Below are 22457 nucleotides of genomic sequence, written 5' to 3' on the forward strand. Positions count from 1 at the left end.
AGTTGAAACAGACAAATTAGGCTATAAAAAATTGGACCACTAATATTTATATAGTGACCTAATTAATATAAATAGAACTCTATACCCAAGCAAAAGAGAATGTACTTTCTTTTCAAGCACACATAAAAACTCACTAGAACTGAGCTCTATGTAACAAAAGAATTTCCAAGAATTGATATTATACCAACCATGTCTTTGGGTACAATACAATTATATTAGAAATGTAACAAAAGATAATAAAAAGAACTTTGAAAACTTTAAAAAATTATTTTAAAGAATTTTTAAATTCTCTAATTTAAAAGAGAATTAGGAGGTCAGGAGTTCGAGACCAGCCTGACCAACATAATGAAACCCCGTCTCTACTAAAAATACAAAAATTAGCCAGGCATGGTGGCGGGGACCTATAATCCCAGCTACTCGGGAGGCTGAGGCAGGAGAATCACTTGAACCCAGGAGGCAGAGGGTGCAGTGAGCTGAGATCATGCCATTGCACTCCAGCCTAGGTGACAGAGCAAGACTATCTTAAAAAAAAACAAAAAGAAAAGAAAAGAAAGATTGAACATAAAGACTGAAATATTAAAAATAAGGTATTCTTGGCCGGGCGCGGTGGCTCAAGCCTGTAATCCCAGCACTTTGGGAGGCCGAGACGGGCGGATCACGAGGTCAGGAGATCGAGACCATCCTGGCTAACACGGTGAAACCCCGTCTCTACTAAAAATACAAAAAAAAATAAGCCGGGCGAGGTGGCAGGCGCCTGTAGTCCCAGCTGCTCGGGAGGCTGAGGCAGGAGAATTGAGCGAACCCAGGAGGCGGAGCTTGCAGTGAGCGGAGATCTGGCCACTGCACTCCAGCCTGGGCGACAGAGCCAGACTCTGCCTCAAAAAAAATAAATAAATAAATAAAAATAAAAATAAGGTATTCAAATAATAAACTTGAGAAAAGTAAATAATAAATATGAGAAAAGAATTTAATGAAATAGATCTTCGTGGGAAAAGCTAGTAAGACAGATAAATCTCTAACAAGAGCGATAAGAAAAAAAGACGAGGGGGGAGGGATTGCATTGGGAGTTATACCTGATGTAAATGACGAGTTGATGGGTGCTGACGAGTTGATGGTTGCAGCACACCAACATGGCACAAGTATACATATGTAACAAACCTGCACGTTATGCACATGTACCCTAGAACTCAAAGTATAATAATAATAATAATAATAATAATAATAAAAGAAAAAAGACAAAAGGCAGAAATAAGCAATACTGAATAGGAAATGTCATATAACTAGATACAACAGAGATTTTTAAAAGAATAGATTATTATGAATTTTATGCTAATAAATTTGGAAGTTTGGATAAAATTGGCAATTTCTTAGAAAAGTATCAGATTACCAAAGTTGACTCACAATGAATTTAGAACCTGATTTAGATAATAAAACAAAACTGAGTTTCTTTTTAGTCATATCTCTTCCTCCCAAAGACACCACCAGATACAGAGTTTTAGATGCAAGTTTTGCCAAACTTTCAAGAGCAGATAATCTTTATCTTACATAACCTGTTTCAAAAACTAGAAAAGACCTTATTTTATGAAGCTAAAATAACCTTGATACCCAAACTAGATAAGAATATAAGAAGAAAAGAAAATTACAGATAAAGGTCCCTCATGAGCAAAAATGCAAAATCCTTTTAAAATATTAGCAAATTAAATTCAGCACTATATATATATGTTTTTCATCACAGCCAGGTAGGGTTTATCCTAGAAATACAAGAATGGTTCATTATCAACAAATCTATATTCATGTAGTAAACCACAGACTATCTCAACAGAGTAAAGGATAAAAAAATGTGTAATCCACTCAACAGATACAGAAAGAAAGGGCATTAAATAAAAACAAGCAATCATGGTCCAATTTAAAAAAAAAAAAAAAAAGTCTTACTACAGAAGACTACAAATTAGATTTTAAAAATCTCTGAGAAAAGCTTAAAAAGTAACTGAAGGGCCAGGCACAATGGCTTATGCCTGGAATTTCAGCACTTTGGTAGGCCAAGGTGAGCAGATCACCTGAACTCAGGAGTTTGAGACCACCCTGGGCAAAATGGTGAAACCCCGTCTCTACTAAAATACAAAAAATCAGCTGGGAGTAGTGGCGCACACCTGTAGTCCCAGCTACTTGGGGGCCTGAGGCATGAGAATCGCTTGAGCCCTTGATGGGGAGGTTGCAGTGAGCCGAGATCATGCTACTGCACTCTAGCTGCGGTACAGAGACAGACGCCATCTCAAAATAAAAAGGAACTGAAGAATTGAATCATTTATTTGGAGAAAACTATTAAGAAACAAAATTAAGAAGCTATAGAAGAAAAAAAGAAGCTATAGAAGGAAGCTAATATGTAATTGAAGCAGGAGTCAGTACTCAATTCCAAAGGCAGGGCTTGGACACTGGACCACATAGAGGACTAGCTAAAGCAGGTCCAGGGTAGAAGCACCTCCCCATAAGACATGCCCACCAGGGTGTCAGGTCAGTTTACCACTGTCATGACAACACCCAGATGTTACTGCCCCTTTCCATGGCAACGACCCAACAACCTAGAAGCTACCACTTGCATTCTAGAAATTTCTGCATAAATCACCCCTTAATTGGAATATAATTAAAAGTGGGTATAAATATGAGTGTGCAGAACTGCCTCTGAGCTGCTACTCTGGGCACCCTGCCTCTAACGTAGCCCTGCTCCACCAGGAGCAGTGCCTCTGCTGCTGCTGCTATATGCCACTGCTTCAGTAAAAGTTGCTACCACCACCAGCTAGCTCTTGAATTCTTTCCTAGGAAAAGTCAAGAATCCTCTTGGGCTAAGCCTCAATTTTGGGGTTTGCCTGTCCTGCATCATAATCACCAAATGTTTCTTTTTGTTTGTTTTAGGTATTTTCACATATTTCATTTCACTCATTTAAATCTCACAATAACTATTATGTTAGAAGAAGACACTTGTAAAGAAGAATGAGAAAGTACCTTAGCATACTGGAATGAGCATACTTGGAATCAAACAATTCAGGGTTAGAATCCTACCTCTGCCATGTATGAACTGAGAAACTTTCAACACCTTACTGAGCTTCTCTTCATCTGAAAAATGAAGTAGATTAAATAACACAACTTAAAATACCCAGCTCATAGAAGGTATTGAAGAAATCGAGCAGAGTTCAAGACCAGGCTGGCCAACATGGTGAAACCCCGTCTCTACTAAAAATACAAAAATTAGCCAGGCGTGGTGGCACGTGCCTGTAGTCCCAGCTAATCAGGAGGCTGAGGCAGGAGAATTGCTTGAACCCGGGAGGCAGAAGTTGCAGTGAGCCAAGATCACGCCACTGCACTCCAGCCTGGACGACAGAGCGAGACTCTGTCTCAAAAAAAAAAAAAAAAAAAAACAGTAGTGCTAGGTCAGGCGTGGTAGCTCATGCCTGTAATCCCAGCACTTTGGGAGGCCAAGGCAGATGGATCACTTGAGGCCAGGAGTTCGAGACCAGCCTGGCCAACATGGTGAAACTCATCTCCACTAAAAATGCAAAAATTGACTAGTCATGGTGGCATATGCCTATAGTCCCAGCTACTCGGGAGGCTGAGTCAGGAGAATCTCTTGAACCTGGGAGGTGGAGGTTGCAGTGAGCCGAGATGGTGCCATTGCACTCCAGCCAAGGCAGCAGAGCGAAATTCTGTCTCTAAATAAATAAATAAATAAATAAATAAATAAATAAAAAACAGTAGTGCTAAATTATGTTTTACGTAGCAAGTCCAAAGGTGAACTATTTAAAGTTTGAGTGCTTGCTCTAGGTCAAAAATGCAGCAAGGCAGCTGGCAGAGGTCAATGATTACATCACAGAAACTTGGACATCCACATTAAGAGACAAAAATCTTCTAATACTGTAGCAACAGAAAGGACCACAAAACTCAGGACACACACACACACACAAATCACACATTAGCCCCAGGCAAACAAAGGGCATTAAGTGATATGATTAAATAATTAATTGTTAAAAAAAGATATTCTGGGCACTTTCACCCACAAGTGTGTTTAAAAATACAAACTTCATCACAAATTATTTTGAGTGTTCAAGATCACAAGCAAAGAAAAAGCTACAAGGCCTGATGACCTAAAAATGTGATATCATTACTTTAGGTCAAAAAAGATCTAAATTAAGTATAAAGCATATTTTAATCCTTCTCAAATTTCTTGTTTGTGCACGAATATAAATTATGGTAAATTTGTACAAGTAAATAACATAACTGTTCTTAACTAATAAAGTTTAAGGGTTAAAACAAAAAATTCCCAAGAAATGTGATTAATGGCAATCATGTAGCAGTAGTGCATCCTTTCACATGGTATTTTGGGAACATTCTTTTATTCAGTCAGCCTAGACATTACAATATGCTTCAAAAATAGTCCAAGCTGGTGAACCAATCCAAGTTTTGACTCAAGCAGACTGTCAGAGCAGCACTGAGGCAGAAAGTGACAACAATGTCCAGTTCGAAATGAAGCTGTCATTTACCTACCAAGAGATAATGCACACCATGCCCTTTTCAAGTTCATATCACAAGACCACCTCAGAAGTGAGGTTTTTTGATCCATTCAGTACTGAACATCCTTGGATCGGGTCCAAGAATTGCCTTCCTTATTCATTTCTGCTCCATTGCAGAAATAAGAATGAAATTCCATTGTATACAGCAATGACAATTTTTCCAAGGCAAATAAAATAGTTTGCTATAAACATTTCTCACCTATAAGAAGGAATCAATCTGAAGCAAATCTACATTAACAGAAAATAAATCTGGTCGGTTTGACATCCAGCTTATTCTGTTACAACACTAGCACCTACTATTCCTTCTGTATTTGGTTATGAATCTTCCTGAAGATGCTTTCATATTGTCATCTTACTGCTCTGCAGCTACAAAGCTTCCCTGCTGCCCAATTCTAAATTCCTTTGCCTGGCTTTCAAGGACCTTCACTATTGCCCAACCTACCTACCTAAGCTTAGTTCCTACCACCCCCACCATGTGCCCCCTCCCCACAGGCCCTCATGACTTGTCATGCCATTCATTGCACCTAAAGTATTTTCCTTCCTCCCTACATCTAACCATCCTCCCAAGCCCCACTTCCTACATAAACGCTCTTTCTACTATTCCTGCTTACAATGAGAGCTCTCTCTCTGAATTCCTATCACAAAGTCAGTCTGTATTATAGCTCTTTAATTGGAAACTTCTTAAAATATTTCTTTTTTACAAAATTTCTCTGCAGTAGTGTTTCCACCTTTGCTCCACTATCATATATAGAAAAATAAAACTCATGTTTATGGCATAGTCCCATGGGTCTACTTGGGATTATGCACACTTTCCAGTCACAATAGCTGTAGTTCCACTAATTTCTCTCCCACTAAAGAAAACATAATAACAAGCATATTATACTTAAATTAAAGTTTTAAAAAAATAAACTCATAATGAGCAGAAATGAGAGGGATATTATTATACATGTGAACTTAAATATGTTCAATTCGGTTTTTTTTTTTGAGATGTAGTCTCACTCTGTCACCCAGGCTGGAGTGCAGTGGTACAATCTTGGCTCACTGCAAACTCCACCTTCCGGGTTCACGCCATTCTCCTGCCTTAGCCTCCCGAGTAGCTGGGACTACAGGAGCCCATCACCGCGCCCGGCAAATTTTTTGTATTTTTAGTAGAGCCAGGATTTCACCGTGGTCTCGCTCTCCTGACCTCGTGATCCCCCAGCCTCGGCCTCCCAAAGTGCTGGGATTACAGGCGTGAGCCAGTGCGCCCGGCCTCTCAATTCAGTTTTTTTTAAAGCAAAGCATTAGTACCCTCTAGCACTTTATTACTGTTAACATATTATTTGCAATATATCTCACAAGTGACCATTCATTACACACTGGTAAGAACTACTATTCTATAAACAGCACTTAGCACACTAGGCACATAGAAGGCAATCAGTAAATAATTAACCAAGGAACATATCTAGCCCATTAATCAATTATACATAAAACATTACTGCCACAGCAGTCTGATGATGATGATGACAAAGAAGAAAATGACAACTGACAGTGATACAAAATGTAAACATGGAGTACAGTAGCTGACTCCCTTGCTGACAGTCTCAAAAGGAACAAATGATTTCTCTTTTTTTTTTTTTTTTTTTTGAGACAGAGTTTCGCTCTCGTCGCCCAGGCTGGAATGCATGGCATGATCTCGGCTCACTGCAACCTCTACCACCCGGGTTCAAGTGATTCTCCTACCTCAGCCTCCCAAGTAGCTGGGATTACAGGCATGTGCCATCACGCCCTGCTAATTTTGAATTTTTAGTAGAGACGGGTTTCACCATGTTGGCCAGGCTGGTTTTGAACTCTTGACCTCAAGTGATCCACTTGCCTCAGCCTCCCAAAGTGCTGGGATTACAGGCGTCAGCCACCGGACTCAGCCAGGAACAAATGATTTCTTACAGGGTTATAAGGTTAGTCTAACCAATATTTCAACAATACAGCATAGCTGCTGCACTCCTGAAGTTTATGACAGTCTGGGCAGTTTCTATGGCAATCGCCATGCAACCCTACACCTCTTATGCAACACCGTGGCTATTACTGCAATCTTGGGTAAAATTAGTAAATTGTGAGCTCTGTCTGCCAGTGCAGCCAGGGATCAAATAACTTTTGCTCCACCCAAGAGAAAGGCTGTGACCATGCAAATCTTGTTCTATATAAAATGGTTCTCACGTTTACAATAAGGAATTGCATGAGCACTGGAAGTTCCTCATCGACAATTACATCATTTTAAATGTATTAAACCCATTTTTCAATATGCCTTTAATTGTCAATCACACAAATAGACTATGATAGGATCTTGAGATCCCCAAATCCTAAAAGTATCATATCTTTCCCTGAAAAACCTTTAAATATATATCAGATAGCTTAGGTATAAATCTATCTATAGGCCAAGTATCTTGTTTTCTCTAGCCTTGACATCTTAACATTCTAGGAGTACAGACTGATCTAACAATAAATTTTTAAATATTTTAGCCTTTAGTGTTGCTTAAGCAGTCACTTGAGAAATCCTTGCAAAAGTAGACTACAGAGGAAGTTTCAGTCGGTCATGCCCTAGAAATTTCTAAACATCAACCAAGCAGCTCAAAAGAATGTCCTACTCAATAGTTCAGAGGATGTCATTAATTGCTTCCATCTGTTTCCCCCCTCTCTATCCCTGTCTTTTCCAAGTCAAGACCTACTATTTTCTGCTTCATTTTGCATCTATAGAAAAACAAGAAAAGAAAAGCATAAAAATCCATCACGGTTTATTTTGTTTTGTTTTAGACAGGGTCTCACTCCAGGCTGGAGTGCAGTGGCATGACGACAGTTCACTGCAGCCTTGACCTGCTGGGCTTAAGCAATCTTCCCACCTTGGCCTCCCAAAGTGCAGGAATTACAAGTGTGAGCCATCATGCCTAGTCCTCCACCATGTTTTCAATTATAGAATATTTATTTGCCCCCAAATTTGTTGGACAACCACAGCCATATTGTTGTTTGTACTCAAGGCTATTTTCAAGTAACGTTTCAGAGTGTGGCATACTAAATTATATACTTTTTTTTTTTTTTTTTTTTTTTTTAGACTGAGTCTCGCTCTGCCACCCAGGCTGGAGTGCAGTGGCCGGATCTCAGCTCACTGCAAGCTCCACCTCCCGGGTTCACGCCATTCTCCTGCCTCAGCCTCCTGAGTAGCTGGGATTACAGGCATGCGCCACCATGCCTGGCTAATTTTGTATTTTTATAGAGATGGGGTTTCTCCATGTTGGTCAGGCTGGTCTTGAACTCCCGACCTCAGGTGATCCGCCTGCCTCGGCCTCCCAAAGTGCTGACATTACAGGTGTGAGCCACCGTGCCCAGTGATCAATGATTTTTAATTATGTCATGTCTTCCACATTTATTGGTTAGAATTCACCTTACAACTAGGGCTATTGGGCTACTGTAAAAATTTTGTACAGGAAAGGCAAGATAAATGCTTAATTTCCTTTAAATTACCAATTATTAGAGTAAGGGGTTGATGCCCTAGTTACCACACAGGGTGATAAATGAAGTTTTATTTTATTTTAAAGTGACCAAATTTTTTGAAATTTTTATCACAACTAGGGTGTGCTCATTTTTAATTTTTCTAAGTCCCCAAGGAAGCCTGTGAGAGCACATAGCATATTTCAGCATATATCTCTGGGGATTAGCAAAAATAAGTTTCCTGACAAAATCCATTTACCAATCAAATCATATTCATAGACTAGAATGTCATGGTTGGAAGCAACTGTTTGCAGGGTCTTCTAGTCGAACTACCTACCTGATAGTGAAATCCCTAATCACTCATTCCCCGTGCTCTGTACCTTCCAAGGTGTGAGGGGCAACCTGCTACAAGCTAGAGCTATGTTTTCAATGCAAGGTAAATGCAAGTTTAATTATAATATGTTTAGTTGACAGCATAAGATTCCTCTTAATATTAACAGCCTAAGACCGGGGCACAGTGGCTCATGCCGGTACTCCCAACACTTTGGGAGGCCAATGCAGGAAGATCGCTTGAGCCCAGGAGTTCAAGACCAGCCTCGGCAACAGGGAGACCTTGCCTCTACAAATGATTTAACAATTGTCTGGGCATGGTGGCACACACCAGCTACTCGGGAGGCTGGGGCAGGAGAATCACTTAAGCCTGGGCGATCGAGGCTGCAGTGAGGCATGATTGCACCATTGCACTTCAACCTGCGTGACAGAGTAACAGCCTGTCTCAAATTATATATATATATAACCAGGCTGATTGGATGGCATGTGAACAAAATAGGCTCCTGTTGGTCAGAGCTAGAAGAAACCTTGAGATCACCAAGTCCAATGAAGGTAGGACAAAAAAGATACTCCCACAAAATAGGCTCTACAAAAAAAACAGATGCTTTTAGCACCTTACTTCCTGACACATGAAGACATTTTGTGGAATTAACAGAAACACAGTTGCATAAAGCACCCACTCAAGTTAGTTAGAAATAAGAAGACTTCAATATGGGTGAAAATTTTACATCTGTTGAATGAAAATAATAGAACATAAGGAGGATAAAAATAAAGGAACACTTTTAGCTTTATTTAAAGTTGTGATATATAACATACATAGAGAAAATAAACATATGTATAATATAATGAATACATATAAAACAACCACCCACGTAACTCATCACTTAAATCAAAAATAGAACATTATTACCACTTTTAGATGCCCCTGTGTACCTCTCCCTAGTATAAACCTCTTCCTCCCTCCCAGAGATACTATCTACCCTGGCTGTAGTGACCATTATTCCTTACTCATCTTCATCTTTTTACTATATAAATAGGCATGTCTAAACAACATAGTTTATTTCTGCATGTTTTTGAGCTTTTTTTTCTTTTTTTTCCAGACAGAGTCTCACTCTGTCACCCAGACTGGAGTACAGTCGCTTGATCTCGGCTCACTGCAACCTCCACCTCCTGGGTTCAAGCAATTCTCCCATCTCAGCCTCCCAAGTAGCTGAGATTACAAGTGTGAGCCACCACACCCAGCTAATTTTCATATTTTTAGTATAGATGGGGTTTCACCATGTTGGCCAGGCTGGTCTTGAACTCCTGACCTCAAGTGATCCACCTGCCTTGGTCTCCCAAAATACTGGGATTACAGGTGTGAGTCACCACACCTGGCCATTTTTGAACTTTAAATAAGTGGAACCTACATATCTATCTATCTATCTATCTATCTATCTGACTTTCATTTCCCTCAATTATTTTTGAGATTCATTCATTCCTCTTTTTTTGTCTTTTTATTTATTTATTTATTTTTAGATACAGGGTTTCACTCTGTCACCCAAGCTGCAGTGCAGTGGTGCAGTCACAGCTCACTACAGCCTCAACTTCCCCAGCTCAGGTGATCCTCCCACTTCAGCCTCCTGGGTGGCTGGGACTACCGGCTCACACTCCCACATGCAGTTAATGTTTTGTAGAGATGAGTTTTCACCACATTGCCCAGGCTGGTCTCAAACTCCTAGGCTCAAGTGATCTTCCCTCCTCGGCCTCCCAAAGTGCTGAGATTACAGGTGTGAGCCACTGCACCCGGCCTCATTGTTTTTTCAATTGAAATGAAACTCATATAGCATAAAATTAACTATTTTTAAGTGAAAATTCCTCAGTCCTTTTCATTACTGATTAATATTACAATTTCTGACTATACCATGATTATTTTTACCCATTCTACTCTAGATAGACCAGTGGAGTCGTCATGAACAATGCTGATAGAAATGTTTTTTATATGGATGCTGGTGTGCATGTGGACAAGTATCTTTAGGGAACATAAAGATACTCCCAGTTCCACTGGGAGTGGAACTGCTTATCCTCTACTTTACTAATGTCAAATTGTTTTCCAAAGTGGCTGCACCAATTTACATTCCCAACAGCAGTGTAAGAACATTCCAGTTGCTCCATATCTTATCAACAACTGATATTATCAGGCTTCTTAATTTAGGGTGTATAATAGAATAATTTGCACTTCTCTGATGACTGAGATAAAATATTGGCCACTTACATTTCCTCTTTTGAGGTGCTATTCAAGTCCTTCACACACCTTCTTTTTGAAAAGTCTTATGCTATTCTTACTAACTTCTATGAGTTCTACTTTTTCTGTCCTATCCATCAGCTTTTACTTTTGCTTACAACTTGACTGCCATATAGAACAAAACCACTAATCAAAGACAATATAAGAGCCTAAAAAGTTTTAAGTATTCAAAAATTAGTATGTCTGCTTGTTTTATGTAGAATAGCCCAAAAAGCCTGGAAATTATTTTTAGGAGTAGTAGGAGATATATAAATATAACTTAAATTTAAAATGTAACTGAAAATATGAAACAATAATTTTTTTTTTTTTTGAGACAGAGTCTCCCTCTGTCACCCAAGCTGGAGTGCAGTGGCGTGATCTCCACTCACTGCAAGCTCTGCCTTCCGAGTTCACACCATTCTCCTGCCTCAGCCTCCCAAGTAGCTGGGACTACAGGTGCCCGCCACCACATTTGACTAATTTTTTTTCTGTATTTTTAGTAGAGATGGGGTTTCACCATGTTAGCCAGGAAGGTCTCGATCTCCTGACCTTAGGTGACCCACCTGCCTCGGCCTCCCAAAGTGTTAGGATTACAGGCATGAGACACCCTGCCTGGCCGAAACAATAATTTTTTAAAGTTTCTATCTACCATTATTCCCTTATCTCCAAGCAAAGGTGCCCAGTATACAATGCAGATTCATGCATGCTATAGTCACAATGGGTCTCTGAATACTTTTCATCCTAGAAAGAAAAACTCAAAAGTCATGATCTTATGTCTTATGTCAAAAATCGGCCAGGTACGGTTAGCCAGACATGGTAGCACATGCCTATAATCCAAGCTATTCCGGAGGCTGAGACAGGCAAATCATTTCAACCCAAGAGGCAGAGTTGCAGTGAGCTGACATCGCGCCATTGCACTCCAACCTGGGTGACGAGGGTGAAACTCCGTCTCAAAAAAAAGGAAAAAAAAAATTATTATGTCAAAAATGCCTAATATCAAAGACTAAAATGAAGTTTTTTTAAAAAAGAAGACAAAAAAGTTGAAATTTCAATTGTAAACAAAAGTTTTATACCAAAAAAAAAAGTTGTTACTGAAATCAGCTACTTTTTCTTCCTAACAAGAGCACTATTTTGCTTAGCAACAGAAGAATATTTTAATTACTCACTTAATAAATGCTGGTGGCATATCTCTCTTCAAAATCTGATCCTCAGTGGTTTGAACAGTCTCTTTTCCAACCTACAAGAGGAAAAAAAATTCATAATTCAAATTCTCAGACCTTAAAAAACTATTACTTAAGCATATTTGAAACATATACTTAAACATAATCTATCATTAAAATTTCTAGATTTAAGGGAGATTTCTGGATTTAAAAAATTTTTTAGGATTACTGACATAATATGCTTTCACAATATACCAGAATAATATGGAATACAAACATAATGTTGTATTACTCCTTCTCCAGAGTAACTAATTTGAAAGCATTATTGAGCATAATAGGAGAAATTCATCATTGAGAATACCTGTGTGTGTTTAGCCAAAAAACTCTGCCACATCTCTAAAATGTTACCTGAAGTATATGAATCAAGTTAGACAGACAAAAAACATCTATATAGAAAATAAATAGTTATTGGAACTGGGGAAAATATTTGAAACTATTATGATTCTGACACTAGAAACCAAACATGAAAATATGCAACATTTACTAGTAATCAAAAAAACTGAAATTAAAACAACATGGTATTTTTCCCTAATTATAGCGCAAGTTAAAAAGAAAGAATACATAATGCTGAATGCAACAATGGAATAGATAGTTTTACACCCTGCAGGTGGTGATATAAACTGACATATTCTCTTTGGAAAATCATTTGTTAGAATGTGTTAGGAGACATAAAAAAAGTCATACCTAGAAATTCCACTTTTGAGAATATACCTTATAAGCTATAATACCAAACGTGGTAATAAAAACAATATTCACAAAAGTATTCACTATGATGATAGTTATAAAAGCTAAAACACTTCATAAATAACTCCTCCAACAAAGAGGAATAGTTAAGTAAATTAAGGTATATTGCTAGGTTGAGTACTATGGGGCCATTAAAACAATGGTTATAAAAACTTAGCATTATGGGAAAATGTTTATGACATTATATTTCACTTAAAAGAAGAAATATAAATAACAAGTACATTATGAGTACAACACCAAAAAAAAACCCGCATGTATAAATAAAGCAACAACACTGAAAGAATATTTTTTAAATATTCCAGTGGTTGTACTAATGCTTAGGAAATTGAGCGATTTTGTATTTGTATTTCCTATTTTCTAATTTCCTGAAATGTAAATTTTTTTTTTTTTTTTTTTTTTTTTTTTTTTTTGAGACGGAGTCTCTCTCTGTCGCCCAGGCTGGAGTGCAGTGGCGGGATCTCGGCTCACTGCAAGCTCCGCCTCCCGGGTTCACGCCATTCTCCTGCCTCAGCCTCCCGAGTAGCCGGGACCACAGGCGCCCGCCACCGCGCCCGGCTAATTTTTTGTATTTTTAGTAGAGAAGGGGTTTCACCGTGGTCTTGATCTCCTGACCTTGTGATCCGCCCACATCGGCCTCCCAAAGTGCTGGGATTACAGGCGTGAGCCACTGCGCCCGGCCCCTGAAATGTAAATTTTAAAGTAATTTTTGTAATTTAAAAACACAAAAATGTTTCTGTAAGCTGTTTTGTTATTTTTTGTTTGTTTGTGTTTTTGAAATAGAGTCTCACTTTATTACCCAGGCTGAAGCCCAGTGGTACAGTCTCGGCTCACTGAAACCTTGGCCTCCCAGGTTCAAGTGATTCTGGTGCCTCAGCATCCCAAGTAGTTGGGACTACAGGCATGTGCCACCACACCCAGCTAATTTTTTTTTAATTTTTTTTTTGGATTTTTAGTAGAGATGGGGTTTCACCACGTTGGCCAGGCTGGTCTCAAACTCCTGACCTCAAGTGATCCACTCACCTTGGCCTCCCAAAGTGCTGGGATTACAGGCATGAGCCACCACTCCCAGCCTAAGTTATTTAGTTGTAATTATTTTCTACCTAATAATCTTAGTACATAATTATCTGTCATTTTATATAAATCTTCCAAATAGTAATGGTCAGAAATTTTCTTAAATTATCAAAATATTAAATGTCACACAACAAATTACGTATGTATTATACCACTAATCATACACATATTCACTTTCTTCAAAATTATCTCTGTGCAGGTCTTGAATGTCAATTTTTCTTCCACTGTATTCATGTATTATAAAATATAAGAGTAAACTTTAATATAGTAAATGGCAAAATTCATCCATTTTAACAATATAAAGCCACCTAGGAGTACTAAATCATAATTATAAACCATATTTTAATGTAGAAATCTGTGAAATTAAAAAACCCCAGAATGCAAAATATGTCAGTCCTACTATTTAACCATGCAACTTTTGATTGAGTTTAAAGAAAAAAAAAAATGGAGTAAGAAAAATCCTGGCCGGCACAGTGGTGCACACTTATTCCCAGCACTTTGGAAGACCAAGGTGAGAGGATTACTTGAAACCAGGAGTTGGGGACCAGCCTGGGCAACACAGTGAGACCCTGTCTCTACAAAAAATTAGTCGGGTGTGGTGGCTCACACCTGTAGTCCCAGCTGCTTGGGAGACTGAGATGGGAGGATCACTTAAGCCCAGGGGGTTGAGGCTGTGGTGAGCAGTGTTTCACACCACTGCACTCCAGCCTGAACAGGGCAAGACCCTGTATCAAAAATTCTCTAAATGCACAGTAAATCAGCTAAAGAAAATAACACAATAAACTATTCTCAGAGAATATAAGTCATGCATAAATTATGAATACAAGTTTTTTCTCTCAAGTTAATAGCTAGAAAAAGCAACACATATCTACCACTGTGTAACAGCCAATGCTTCTGTAGACAATAGACTGTCTGTATCATAATAAAAGGCTTTTAAATCAGCCGCTGGTTCTCTAGAGTTTCTCAGCTCAAAACATGACAGAATATTTCCAGATGTATTGTTCACTATGTTTTCCAACTGAAACCAACCATTTAAAAAGCTGTGGCCATGATTTCATGAAGTAAAAGATGAAGTTCAGCCACAAAGTCACTGGTTCACATTCAGTATAAAGGGCCTAGAAAGATATTCACACTTATGACACAGAGAGATTCCTTTTATATATGTGGGGAGAAGGAGGGACACAGACACAGAGAGCAAGGGTGAGAGGGAGAACTAGGTGAGTTCCTCTTATATCTCCTTTAGAAAATAGTAAGTTATTCAGTGTTATTAAACATTGTTTTTAGCACAACAATATGTGCCAGGTACTGTTTAGGTAGTAGAGATAGAGAATAAAAATAAGTTTCCTGCCTTCATGGAACTTATAGTCTAGTAGGGAGAGACAGAGAGTCAAGTAAATAAACAAATATGATGCCAGATAATGGTAAAAATGATGCTATAAAGAGTACAGGCTGGAAACAGAGGAGCCTACTTTGGAAAGAGTAGATAAAGAAGCAACATTGGAGCTGAGACTTTGAAACTAAGAAGGAGCCACTCATGAAAGAGCTAGGCAAGAACAATCCAGGAGGAGTAGCCAGAAAAAGGCCCTAAGGTAAGAAAAGACTGCGTGTATTTTAGGAACTGGAAAGAGGCCAGAGTGGCTGAAGCTCAGGGAGGGAGGGAAGTGTGGTGTGGTGATGAGGCTGGGTAAGAAGGCAAGGGCCAGATCATAAAGAGCCGTTTAGCCCAGCTTGAAATATTTGGAATCGTTTATCAGTATAATAGGAGGCAGGAGTTCTAAACAAGAGATTAATCTGACTTTTTCTTTTTTTTTTTTTTTTCTTTTTTTTAAGAGACATGATCTGGCTCCATAGCCCAGACTTGAGTGCAGTGGCGCAATCATAGCTCAAGCGATTCCGGGCTCAAGAGATCCTCTGTCCGGAGCAGCTAGGACTCCAGGCATGAGCCACCATACCTAGCTAATTTTTTGTTTTTTTTCTTTTGTAGAGATGGGGTCTCACACTGTGTTTCCCAGGCTGGTCTCAAACTCCCATGCTCCAGCGATCCTCCTGCCTTGGCCTCCCAAACTGCTGGGATTACAGTCATGAGCCACCATGCCTGGCCTGATTTTCTTTTTAAAAGGTCATTTTGCCTATTTTTAGGGGGCGAGGGGAAAGCAGGGTAACCAGTATCACTCTCCTAGATGATTGCAGGGAGGCTACTGCAGTCAGCCGGGAGAGTGATAGTAGTGACTTAAGTAACCTTAAGTTACTTACTCCATTTCTATTTTCACTACTAACTGAATTATGTCAGTCCTACTATTTAACCACGTAACTTTTTTTTTTTTTTTTTTTTTTTTTTGGAGACGGAGTCTCGCTCTGTCGCCCAGGCTGGAGTGCAGCGGCCGGATCTCAGCTCACTGCAAGCTCCGCCTCCCAGGTTCATGCCATTCTCCTGCCTCAGCCTCCCGAGTAGCTGGGATTACAGGCACCTGCCACCACGCCTAGCTAATTTTTGTATTTTTAGTAGAGACGGGGTTTCACCGTGTTGGCCAGGATGGTCTCGATCTCCTGACCTCGTGATCCGCCCGCTTCGGCCTCCCAAAGTGCTGGGATTACAGGTGTGAGCCACCGCGCCCGGCTAACCATGTAACTTTTGATTGAGTTTAAAGAGTAAAAAAATGGAGTAAGAAAAATCCTGGCCGGCACAGTGGTGCACACTTATTCCCAGCACTTTGGAAGACCGAGGTGAGAGAATTACTTGAAACCAGGAGTTTGGGACCAGCCTGGGCAACACAGTGAGATCCTGTCTCTACAAAAAATTAGTCGGGTGTGGTGGCTCACACCTGTGGTCCCAGCTGCTTGGGAGGCTGAGATGGGAGGATCACTTAAGTAGTGAAAATAGAAATGGAGAAAAGAACAGAATTGTGTTACCTTTTGAAGGAAGAACTATTATTAGGACTTGCTCTTGGACTGGGTGGGGTGGGGGATTAAGACTACACTGAGGTAAAGAAATAAAACCATGTGGCCAGGCATGGTGGCTTATGCCTATAAATGCCAGCACTTTGGGAGTCTGAGGCGGGCGGGTCACCTGAGGTCAGGAGTTCACCACCAAACCTGGCTAACATGGTGAAACCCTGTCTCTACTAAAAATACAAGAATTAGCTGGGCATGGTGGCAGATGCCTATAATCCCAGCTACTCTGGAGGCTGATGCAAGAGAATCGCTTCAACCTGGGAGGCGGAGGTTGCAGTGAGCCAAGATCGCACCACCGTACTCCAGCCTGGGCAACACCACCGTACTCCAGCCTGGGCAACAAGAGCAAAACGCCGCCTCAAAAAAAGGAAAAAAGAAAAAAAATCACTCCTAATTCAATGAAATAAAAAGCCTTCAAAGGCAGCAATGCTAGAAGGCTGATATATGACAAACAGTTACTATCCAAAGATAAAGTAATCATGGCTATACTAGATGAAAACATTAAAACAGTTTTGCAAATAGCAAATAATCTGACCCCAGTAGAGGTAATTACTAAAAACTGAATGGCATGTAATTAATTGACGCCTCTTTGTAAGAGTAGGAGTAGGTAAGCAAAGATAAATAATGAAAAATATATTCAAGGGCATTTATTTAAATGCTATTTTTGAATACTTAAGTGATAAACACTAAATTTGATTTTGTTATTCTAAGCTGCATTCATACTTGAAGCAATAGTATTCATAACTGCTCAATACACTCTGCCTAGAATTAGATTAGGGACAATGAATGGCACTGTTTTTAAGGTACAACACATAAAACATCACTATGTAGAATGAATGCCATTTTTTCTTGGGGAATTGATTTTTGGCAGTGCTGTCCAAAGAATTTTCTGTTATGATGGAAATATTTTATTTAATCTGTGCCGCCCAATACAGTACCCATTAGCCACATGTGAGTACTGACCACTTGAAATGTTCCCAGCATAGGTGGGGTGCAGTGGCTCATGCCTGTAATCCCAGCACTTTGGGAGGCCAAGGCGGGTGGATCACCTGACATCAGGAATTCAAGACCACCCTGGTCAACATGGCGAAACCCCGTCTCTACTAAAAATACAAAAAGTAGCCGGGCGTGTGGCAGGCGCCTGTAATCCCAGCTACTCGAGAGGCTGAGGCAGGAGAATTGCTTCAACCTGGGAGGCGGAGGCTGCAGTAAGCTGAGATTGCACCACTGCACTCCAGCCTAGGTGACAGAGCAAAACTCCATCTCAAAAAAAAAGAAAGAAAGAAAAGAAAGAAAGAAATGTGGCCAGTATAACTGAAGAACTGAATTTTTACCTTTATTTCATTTTAATTGCCACATGCGGCTAGTGGCTACCATATCAGGCAGCACAGATCCATGAGACCTTCACTGTCTCCTAAAATTGGTCTTGTTGCTCCAGACTCTTCCTTCCAATTCATTCATCACACAGCTACTAAATTAACGTTCATTTATGCCTTTGCTATGTGGTCTTTTAGAAGAAAGGAGCCAGGCCTGGAAAGGAGAAGCTGCCCAGTAGAGAATAATCAGGCAGCCCAACCAAAAAGAGGATCACAGGCAAAGAAGGTCAGTCAGATATGCGAGTACAAGGAGGCCAGGACTAGAAAGACAGGCTGGTGTGGCTTCAACAGAGGAAATGAGGCTAGAAAGGAAAGCTCAGTTAGTTCAGGAAGGACTTTGTACGCTAAGTGAAGGCAGAGAGGATTGTTACCTTGACCTGCCCATTTATTCAAAGATTGTCATCCTCTTTTCTAGATCTTTACAATTCAGTGTTCTAACACCGAAGTAACAAGTCGAGAACTTCCAAAGAACCAGTTTCTAAAGATCTACAGAAGCAGAAAGGTATGTCCTGTTTGGGAACAACTGGCAAAACCTGTCTAGGAGAACCAAAGACAAATCTTTTACTTTTAAGCCATTAATCCATTGATGACAGAAAATGCATTTTCCTGTCCTCTCCTGTCACCATCAAAACAGAAAATTTCCATAGCACCCAACTTTTCCAAATAAAAATAGAGTAGACCGGCCAGGCGCAGTGGCTCACACACGCCTGTAATCCCAGCACTTTAGGAGGCCGAGGCGGGCGGATCACGAGGTCAGGAAATCGAGACCATCCTGGCTAACACAGTGAAAACCCGTCTCCACTAAAAATACAAAAAATTTGCCGTGTGTGGTGGCGGGTGCCTGTAGTCCCAGCTACTTGAGGGGCTGAGGCAGGAGAATGGTGTGAACCCGGGAGGCGGAGCTTGCAGTGAGCCAAGATCACACCACTGCACTCCAGCCTGGGCAACAGAGTGAGACTCTGTCTCAAAAAAAAAAAAAAAAAAAAAATAGAGTAGAACAAACAAGAAAGGGATTAATTCACAAAATGTCTTTTGTTAACTAACAGGAATTTTCATGGCTGGTGGGAAAATGTTATTCTTGGAGGTCAGCTTAGTATGGGGAAACATGATTCCCAATATAGACTACAACTTTGCAAACAGGTCATAAGAATCAACAAATGCTTCTTTTTTAATTTTTAAAGATGGGGTCTTGCTATATTGCCCAGTTCCTTGAACTGCTGGGGTCAAGGAATCCTTCCACCTCAGCCTCCCAAGTAGCTGGGAGTACGGGTGCGTGCCACCACACCTGTCTGATGCCTGATTTTTTAATGCCTTAAAATAAACCTGATTCCTTCTGAAAAAAGCCCTGTGGATTAAAGGGCTAAAAAAACAAAAACAAAAAAACAAACAAAAAACAGAGCAGCTGGGCACAGTGACTCACGCCTGTAATCCAGCACTTTGGGAGGCCAAGGTGGGCAGATCACCTGAGATCAGAAGTTTGAGACCAGGCTGGCCAACATGGTGAAACCCTGTCTCTACTAAATATACAAAAATTGGTTGGGCGTGATGGCAGGCGCCTGGAATCCCAACTACTCGGGAGCCTGAGGCAGGAGTATCACTTGAACCCGGGAGACAGAGGTTGCAGTGAGCCGAGATTGTGCCATGGCACTCCAGCCTGGGTGACAAGAGCAAAACTCCATCTAAAAAAAACAAAAACAGAGAAAAGAACAAACAGATCTTAGTTGTAGTCTGAATAGGTTTCTCTGGGTCAGTATTTTAAAACAACCCTTTTGGAGTAATCTAACCTTATAAGAAATACAGTCATGTCTCTTGGTATCTATGGAGAATTGGTTCCATGACCCACTTCAAATACCAAAACCCACAGATGCTCGTCTCTTATATAAAACAGCATAGCGTTTGCATGTAGCTTACACACATCCTCCCACATACTTTAAATTATCTCTGGATTATTTGTAATACCTAATATAATATAAATGCTATGTAAATAGTTGTTATACTGTATTGTTTAGGGAATAAAGACAAGGAAAAAAAATCTGTACATGTTCAACACAGATGCAACCATCCTTGTTTTCTGAATATTTTCAGTCCACAGTTGGTTAAATGCACAAGTGTGGAACCCACAGATACAGAGAGCTAATTGTACGTGTTATCCCTTCCTAACTTTATTCCACTGCTGAGAGAAACTCAGACTTGTTAGTTCTATTCACTGACAAAATTATTTCTCTTTTATTTTCTTCTTCAGAGAATAGCCTTTAACTCTTGGGGCTTGATTCCATTCAATTCAATAAACAAGCAGTAAGTGCCAACTATGTGTCCACTAGGTGGTAGGAAGAGAATGAGATAAGAAATAAAACATCTTTAGACATAAACTGAAATAATGGTAGTGAATGAATAAGAGGCCTGGGGGCATTTCTAGGGGGCTTGGCAGGAAGCCCTGTTTCTTTTGAAGAGTTCTTACTTTGTTCAGTAGTTAATTTAAATATCTTTTGTTCAATATGTGACTTTAGTTCAAAATTCTATGTGAGAGGCCTTTTGTCTTCTGCTGTTGTTATTATTACTCCTTTCATCACAATGTACTCGATTTAGAGAGATTTGGTTTCTTTCCAGCAAAAAAAAAGAAAGAGAGAAAAAAAAAGGTTGGCTGGTTCAAGTCACTACCTAGACTGAAAAATATGTTAATGTAGATGTCTCCTCTAGCTAGACTAAGTACAAGAAAACAGAAAGACGAAACAAAGCTGGGAAGACTTTTGTTACTGATTTGTACAGTGTAAGTCATAACTAAAGAGCATTACATTAAAAAGGTGGTAGGAAGATGTTCTTAATTATTTAATTATTTAGACAATAGGTTGTGACCAACTGATTGTGACCAGTATTAAGAATGTGTACTCATTTGCCTGTACTTACTGTGGCTCAAATCAATGTCTTATGGCATAAGAGTTAGCCTAATCAATCCATTATACTGAACAACCATTCTGATTGCAGCTGTGTCCAGTACCAGCCCTCAGTCATACAAGGATAATAATAATGTATGTGACCCATCATCAGCAATGTTTTTGATTGTTTTTCTGGGGTGGTGATGGACTTGTGATCCATCCACCCCTCACTGATATCCTTTGTACATCATTCACAGATGGCCAGCCAGAGTTCAGTGTTGAAGAGGCCACATCCAGAAAAACTGAAACTCTCTAATCTACTCTGATTTCCAACTTATTCATTTAATCAAGCACTTAATGAGTACTTCCCATGTGGGAGGCACTATATCTGTCACCGTGTGATGGGGATACAAAAGTGAGACTCAGTCCTTGTTCATAGACAAATGCTTAAACAAATAATGTAATGCAATGTAATGCATGCTCTAGTAGAGTTACATCCAAGTTTCCGCTCTGCATAGGTGAGGTACAGGAAGTTTCACAGACGAAGATAAATTCTAGGAAGGCAGAATAAGAGTTATCCAGAAGTGATAGGATTCAAGGTAAAAAGGAGGGCTTTCCAGTTAATAGGGCAAGATATGGGAAAGAATGGCCAGTTCAGGAAACACAGCTGAAAAACGGGGTACTGTGTAGAGAGGAGGTATGAAAAGGACAGGAAATTGGAAAAGCAGAAAGGGGCCACATCATGAAGGGCCTTGTATGCAAAGCAATAGACTTATCCTCTAAGCAATGGGAAATTATTTAATTATTCTAAGTAAAAGACACTGTTAGGTCTGCATTTCAAACAGAAAAATTCAGCAGCAAGAATGGATCAGAACAAAGAAAACTAGGAAGACAAGTTCATTTGTGAATTCATTTATTCAATCAACAAATACTACTTATATAACATGCAATGTACCAAGCATTACAGACAGTGATGAAGAAAACACACATGGCCCCAGATCTCACGGAGCTTACTTACAGTCTTAGTGAAAGATAAACTACAGATTAACTGTAGCAGAAGCAGCAGCAGTGTGAATGGAGATGAGAGGGCAGGTGTAAAAAAGGCAGCTACATGACACTCCATGCAGAGGGTGAGAGAGAAATCTAGGATGGCTCCCAGCCCCTGGCTCAAGTGACTGGGTCAATTGGTAACATAGGAAGAAAACCAGATCTGAGAGGGAAACTAATTAGCACTGGGATATTCAGAGGGAGTTGTCCGATAAGCAACAGAAAAGATGGTTCCTCAGTTCACTTACCTGGACTAGAAAAATTGATTCACAAGTAACGGGCAAATCAGATGTTCTAAAAGCCATGGATAATGAATGAAATCACGACCCAACACCACCACTGGTGGAAGAACAAGCTAGTGAAAAGAGCTAGGAAGAAAATATCAGAGATAGGGGCAGGGGGGATCAGTAGAACTGTGTCATAAAAGCCAAAAGAGTTTTAGGAACAGTCAATAGTGTCAACTGCCATAGAGAGGTTAATGGTGTCATTAAGATATTCACAGAGTTGTGTGACCATCACAATTGATTTGTGAACATTTTCATCACTCCAAAAAGAGA

The 22457-nt window shown here is 39.8% G+C and overlaps 1 protein-coding gene and 1 long non-coding RNA gene across 5 annotated transcripts in view; one reads left to right on the plus strand and one right to left on the minus strand.

The window, feature by feature from the left end:
• Window positions 1–18618, plus strand: part of LOC141407689 (uncharacterized) — an 85892-nt gene extending 67274 nt beyond the window's left edge. Inside the window, exon 4 of the long non-coding RNA XR_012417772.1 lies at window positions 18396–18618. This is a non-coding gene — a long non-coding RNA (uncharacterized lncRNA). The remainder of the gene's footprint in view (window positions 1–18395) is intronic.
• The window catches only part of VCL (vinculin), a 127074-nt gene that overhangs the window by 65652 nt on the left and 38965 nt on the right, over window positions 1–22457 (minus strand). For all 4 annotated transcript variants that reach the window (XM_045362031.3, XM_045362029.3, XM_045362030.3 and 1 more), the window contains exon 2: window positions 11784–11854. In XM_045362031.3, the coding sequence (XP_045217966.1) occupies window positions 11784–11854 (71 nt within the window). The remainder of the gene's footprint in view (window positions 1–11783; window positions 11855–22457) is intronic.

Source organism: Macaca fascicularis, chromosome 9 (assembly GCF_037993035.2).
Source record: "Macaca fascicularis isolate 582-1 chromosome 9, T2T-MFA8v1.1".
In the NCBI taxonomy this organism is placed as follows: domain Eukaryota; kingdom Metazoa; phylum Chordata; class Mammalia; order Primates; family Cercopithecidae; genus Macaca; species Macaca fascicularis.